This window comes from Ctenocephalides felis, unplaced genomic scaffold, assembly GCF_003426905.1.
Source record: "Ctenocephalides felis isolate EL2017-DRISC unplaced genomic scaffold, ASM342690v1 CF-g0.4_SCAFFOLD_02007, whole genome shotgun sequence".
NCBI lineage: Eukaryota > Metazoa > Arthropoda > Insecta > Siphonaptera > Pulicidae > Ctenocephalides > Ctenocephalides felis.
The window spans coordinates 4328-10904 of record NW_020538161.1 but is presented as its reverse complement, the minus strand read 5'-3'; the positions used below and the strand labels follow the sequence as shown (position 1 = coordinate 10904).

Genomic DNA, 6577 nt, shown 5'->3' with positions numbered 1-6577 from the left:
GTTTTTCAAATTTGATCTCATTCGATTCAGAATGGCTTGCAACGTCCAGAAAACATAAAATTAGCGGATTGAATTTTTTGATGAACACAAACTTCTCCTTCGGGAAGTAAAAATAACGATAAGTTATTTATTTATTCAATTAAGTTGGATTCATAGTAAATCTGCTCACATTCAAATTCATTGATTTTTATATTTAAAAAATCATTCTTTCATCGAATGGGTTATATATTTGTTACAGATTTATATCATCAATTTGAATAAATTTGAATGAATAAATAATATTAATTTTCTTTGTTTGTTTCAGATTACTCATTCAGGTTGGACCTAAATACATTTCGTTTACCGATGATGAAGAACCACAAGAAATTTTTTAAAAAATAGTACAATTCAATTGATTTAAATTTTGCTGGACAAGTGTTAAATAGTTCTTCTTTATACAAAATGATAAACTCAAAAACATAGCATCACCTGCCGAGTGTTCAGAATCAAGATCTTTGTTATATCTCCGGCATGGCGCGCAGAGTTGCAAGTAACCACTATGTGGCGACACATAGCTCCCCTGAGGGATATTTAGTGAGAAATGGTCATTCGAATGTTGCCTACAGCACCGATGGCGAAGACTCCCATAGAGCCGCTTCTGAGTATATGGTAAGGATAATTTATAAATGCATAAAATGTAAAACGACATCATGTTCGTAATCTTAGATGGCGAGCTGAGTAATAATTTAGCATTAACACAATCTAGATACGCATTTATTATGAATTTTGCTTAACAAAGGTTTCTTAAGAAATACTAATAAATAATTTTATGTCTTGACTATAGTTTCACTATTAGCATCTACATATTTTTTATTGTTAAATATACTCTTACAAGCTGCGTTAATAATGATACAGGGCTTGTCTGTGGGTCCTAGGTTTGATACCCATACCCAGCAACCTGATATCAAGCTTTAGTGACCTGGTTTCCACTTGGAAATATAGATGCAATATGTTTCCAAGTGAAAATAGTTCTTATCCAGCATTGCTGTAGTAATAAAAATTCAACTCTATACAAAAATTTTAATAATAAAACCTCTTCACGTAGATATGTGACGACTGTTGGGTTTCCATCTTTAAAAAAACGACATGTTTTAGTCGTATTTAATATATTTTTAAAATATTGCCCTTCCTACTAGTTCTAAACCAAGAACATTGTCTTGTCTTATATATATTCATGTTTTTTTTAACGGATAGAATGTTAATAATTTTTTAATTGCAGTCAAAGATGGTATATTAAGTAGTTATATGACGCAAATCTTGTTTATTTTTGAATATATCAAGCAGATCTGTTAAAATATTTCTGATTTTATAGATCAAAATCGTTAAATGCAAATTCGCTTATGGTTGGAGGTTTTTCATTTGACGTTGCATTAAATTACATTAATTGATTAATTTAATATTAGCCATTGTGTCGTATTAAAATATAATATTTATTTCAAATTAGACATTGTATGATTCTGAATTTGATGTTGACTTATGTATTAACCAAGTCTAGTAATCGGCATAACATCAATAAAAAACATGAATTTCTTTCAAAAATTTATTTTACATCCATACATTTCGGCTATGATCCTAGCCTTCATTCAGTGGAAACTAAAAATAAAATTAAAAACTAAAACAATTGAATTGGAGTGAAAATAAAAAATAAAAAGAGTAAATAGTACTTACAATTAGTTTATCTTATTGTTAAATTGTAAGATTTTAATAATTCATGGTATCATATTGTGTTTTAAAGTATAAATTTGGTCCGCAATCATAGTTATAAATTTTCTGGGATATATATATATATATATATATATATATATACTTACATATATGGATTAATGCATAACAATATGTTAATGTGCCATTACTGATTATGGAATATAATATCACTACTTTCAAATCCATCTACTTCTATCAATTTTGATAAATTTATTAGATATATGTATCTACATTCAATATGCTAATTTCGAACATTTGTGAGTTATGGCTTGAACAAATAAAATAATAAAGTTTTACATTGTGACATAATGTCTTTTGCAACAAAGTAGCCTTTTTCTTAATTTAATTTTTTCATTGGTTTATTCAAATTCGGTAGTCAGGACAGTTCAAATTTTATTACTCATTTTTCAAAATAGTAATATTGTGATTGAATTTACGGTTGCAAAAATTTGACATCTGGTCTAAAATATTATTCCCAATAATTTTTAAAATTGTGTCTTAAGATATTCATAATTTGCGATTTGTCTGCTATCTTCAAAATTTCTCGTTTTAATTAAACAATTAGATTTTTGGGAATCAAGCAGCTTAATATCAATGATGCTTCTGTATTTTAAAAAAATCATCTTTTATTACAATATTGTAAAACCAATGTACTCAATGAAACCAATGCAATATTTCAACATAGACTATTTCACGCAATGAGCAACTTGCGTAGCTTTTAATAGCAATTATTTTGTAATAAAACTACTATAAAGCTAAGATTTATAACGTATAAGATCACATAGGTATTTCATCGATATTGATTATCTCGAGGTCGCCAATCACCTGTTGTACTGTGTTTTTGAAAAGAATTACTGCATTATGATTATTACAATCAAATATAATTGATTTGAACATGAAATAAGATATAAATTATTTTTTTACGTTTAAGTAGCATATTTTTAAAAAAATTTCAAGTCTTTAAAAATTACATAGCTACCTAATAATATTTATATAAAAAACTTTAACCATTTGAGTGGTTCATTCATTATCTTCTACTCCTCGAAAATGATATTTGCAACTCATAATCAACGCCATTTGTCATAATTTTTCACAGCCACTTAAGGCAAGTAGGAAGTTATGAAATTTTGTTTTTTTTCATATGCAATTACTTCTTTCGGCACAATACCTACTCAATTACGATATGTAATTGTAAAAACAATTTAATGAAATTTCCTGTTATAAAGTTTTTTAAATTGCCTTTCTTCCACTGATTGAACAAGCATTCTATTCGTTTACGCACACTGGATAATCTGTGGTCAATTATAGTTAATATGAGTTATATTAAATAATTATTGTCTATCATTATCCCACAAAGTTCATAAATTCCTATAAGAAGTTAAGTAACTATGTACTTGGAAGGTGCTCGACAGTAGTTCTAGGTTTTAACATTCTAGAGAAATTTCCATCGATAGAAGATTCTGTAATAGACAAGGTGCAATGCGGTTTGGCCTACAAATACCTTTTCTTATGCCAATACTGGTTTTGTATAGCTGTTCCTATCTCCTGCAGCATTTGTGATCTATTTACACTGCAGTAATAAATTTGAAGACCTGTAATTCAGATAATTTGTGATTTTGCAAGGGCTAAACTTATGGCTATTCTGTTCTACTTATTCTTGTTTTTGTTCGAACACCTGAGTCTTTATATGTCGGTTTTTACATACTCTCCTTATATGTATAAATTGAGAATTGTCTCAATGCATAAGATAATGTGATAAAAATTTGATACAATTTTTAATTTTTGTATAAACATGTAATGTAATTATTAAAAACATTGTCATATTGCTATTAAAGCAAAAATTCATAATCAAGAATTGAGAAACGATCAAAGTATATAGGCAATAGATCATATTAAATTTTACTAAAAATTCAAACTTCGATTGGAAAAATGTATAAGTCAGAATAGAATCTTATAAATTTTTATAAGATGAATCACAATCAGTGTGTAATACACAAATCAATTTTAATTGTTTTGCATCAGGTATACTGCCTATTATGTTCACAGTTAATTTTACATATACCTACCACAGCCGATTTTCTTGGAACTTCATTGCTTATTTATAATAGATTGTGTAAATCAAATTGATAAAATAATTTATTAACACTTCTTCACTTTGAAAACCATCATAAACTGAAGGTCAATACATTCAAATGATTTATTTCTTAAAAAATATGAAACTTGGTGATTGCTGCCGAAAGTATAAAAGCGGACATGCTAATATGTTATTGAAACATGTTAATCAGTTATGCAAATTAGCACAATTATTTTCTAATACCTATTCAATATTATTACGTTTATGTTACTGTACTCTATCAGATTGTAAATATTTTTGAATATTTCAATATTTATTGGTAATTGTAAATATTTATATTTATGAAGTCAGAAAAGTTTTTTAATTATTTTTATGTTAATAACCATAAAATTAGGTATACCTATAAATATATTGCAAATGCAGTTCTTTAAAGAATTCGGTATAAATATGTATTTATTATTCAATATTTGGTCTGAATAAAATGAAAGTTCAATAATGAATTAGGGAACATTGCAAATGTTTATAAGTTATAAATAAATGATAATAATGTTTAAATTTCATTCATAAAAATTAAACTTTTTATTATATAAGTAACTTCCTAAAGGACAAGTTTGTTTTTGCCAAAAAATCCAATTTGCTACTTATATTTTCTCTCAAAAATTTTTGACTTTTTGTCAAAATTTTATCAAAAAGAGCTGCGTCAATTTTAAAATTCAAAACCCATTTAAGCAAACTCGAAAAAGATGTTTTGTGCCAGAGCTACTTCTTTAGAATTAGCAAAAAATGGTAAAAATTTGTCCGAGTTCTAGCCAAATATTCAAAACCAATTTTCAAAATTCAAAACTGTTTGAAAGATATCAGTTGACCTTTCTTTCGTAAATGATTATTGGAAACATTCGATGTTTTTGATGAAACTTTATATGATAAAAACTGTATATGATGGTCGTAGCGATCATTCTAAAATATCTTGGGCATTGAAAAGTGGCTTAATTATAAAAATTCTTCTAAAGTTGGAATATTAAGCTGATTCCAAATTTCAAATTTTGATCGTTACACATTTAAGAGTTACCAAATCTCAAATGTCGTTGATTAAGATGATTGTTTACACATATCGAGAAGTTTTCGCAACTTTGATTACAGCAAAATGCAACTAACGCTTAGTTTATATTATGATTTGTCAGGTATTAAAGATACTCGTTTCTTTTATAAATATATGTTAGGTAGAGACAGTGTAATTGTGTTTGATTAGTAAATTAGAAGTACCATAGTACATTGCAAATTATTTAATGTTTTAATTTACAATATAATAAAATAAAATACAATATAATATAATGTGGTGTATGGCATCGTGCTTTAAGGCAAATTGCAGGAACTTCCTGTACCGTAATAAAATATTCGAGAAATATTATATGTTTTCAAATAGATTATTATAACTACTGTAACTTTCATTATTCTTATTTTATAAACAAAATATAGGAGATTATGAATTAAACAACGACGTTTATTCATGTTTACAGAAAAGTAAATAAACAAAACTTAATCAATTTGATTTAAAATGAAGAACATTGTCTAAAATTTATAAAAATTATATAAATGAATTGTAAAGTTAAAATTATTTTCAACACAAGCAGAAAGTTTTTTGTATCCTTCAAATTGGATTCTTAATCCTCTTGAAAACTGCTATTTTTTGCACATTTAGTCTCCGAAACGGCTGGGCCTGCCTTTGCCAAAAACTAATCACCACTTTGCCTCATCATTACAAATGCTTCGTATTCTCAGAAACTTGATTATTTTCTTCTGTACTCTTTACTCCGTATTTCCAAAAAGGCTGGAATTGCCTTTGCCCTAAAACAAAAAACATCTCCATATTAATAGGAATAAGGATTTTGAACCACTCAAATCGGTTGATCCGTGCGTCCGAAAACGTGGGCGAAAACTTGTATCCATACATACAAATCCATTTTTTCTAAGGTATGCCAAAATGTTCATAAACCTTCAGAACGTGAAGATATGCAAAAAAAATTGATTTTTGTACGACTACAATAATTTACCCTACGAGATGTTAATAAGTTAACCCTTTCGACTGGGAGGCCGCTTCTCCGGCGACAAAATTCATACAAATCTCGAAATTCGCGAGCGGAAAGGTTAATATAATAATTCATTATCACCAACTTCGATCATATTAAGATCTATCAAGCTATCATTTAATGTAATATTTGTATTTAATGTAATGTAATATTTATTATAAATCAATAATTTTCCTTTCAGATCTCAAACGAACGAAGTTTATCTCCGAACCCACGAAAGCCTCGATCGTCATCCCACCAGCACCTGAACCACCATCACCACTCGAGTCAGCAAGCGCTGTCGGTGCCCTCAGTGCACCGGCACGGTTCGCACGCAGCTCTCACGCCCAGCGGTGGACCACCGTCGAGACCGCCACCCAGGGCTCCTAGCCAACTCAGCTTCGGCGATAATGGATCCGATATATATGTTACTAGTGCGGCCTACAAAGCACCTTCGGAAATCAGGTTTGTTGTCAGGGATTATTTGGATTTGTATTTAGTATCTTTTATTCGAAAGCATATTTAATATTTGAAAATCATTGTAGAAGTTATTACATGATTGTTTAAATTGTTTTTCCCACAATTTTCAATCTCAAGTTCAATGTTCGCTGGTCTTCATATTACACAATATTATTATTGTGTAATATGAAGACATATTAGCAATATTTATATCAGCTAAATTAAATAATAAAAT

At 28.4% G+C, this 6577-nt stretch overlaps 1 protein-coding gene across 1 annotated transcript; it reads left to right on the top strand.

Moving 5' to 3' along the window:
• Window positions 1–375: 375 nt before the first annotated feature.
• LOC113380282 (TSC22 domain family protein 1-like) lies at window positions 376–6348 on the top strand (the record flags this gene model as incomplete). The annotated part of the gene is made up of 2 exons (XM_026619633.1): window positions 376–648; window positions 6086–6348. Coding segments are annotated over exons 1-2 (401 nt in total), but the record flags the coding sequence as incomplete, so codon positions are not given.
• Window positions 6349–6577: the final 229 nt, after the last annotated feature.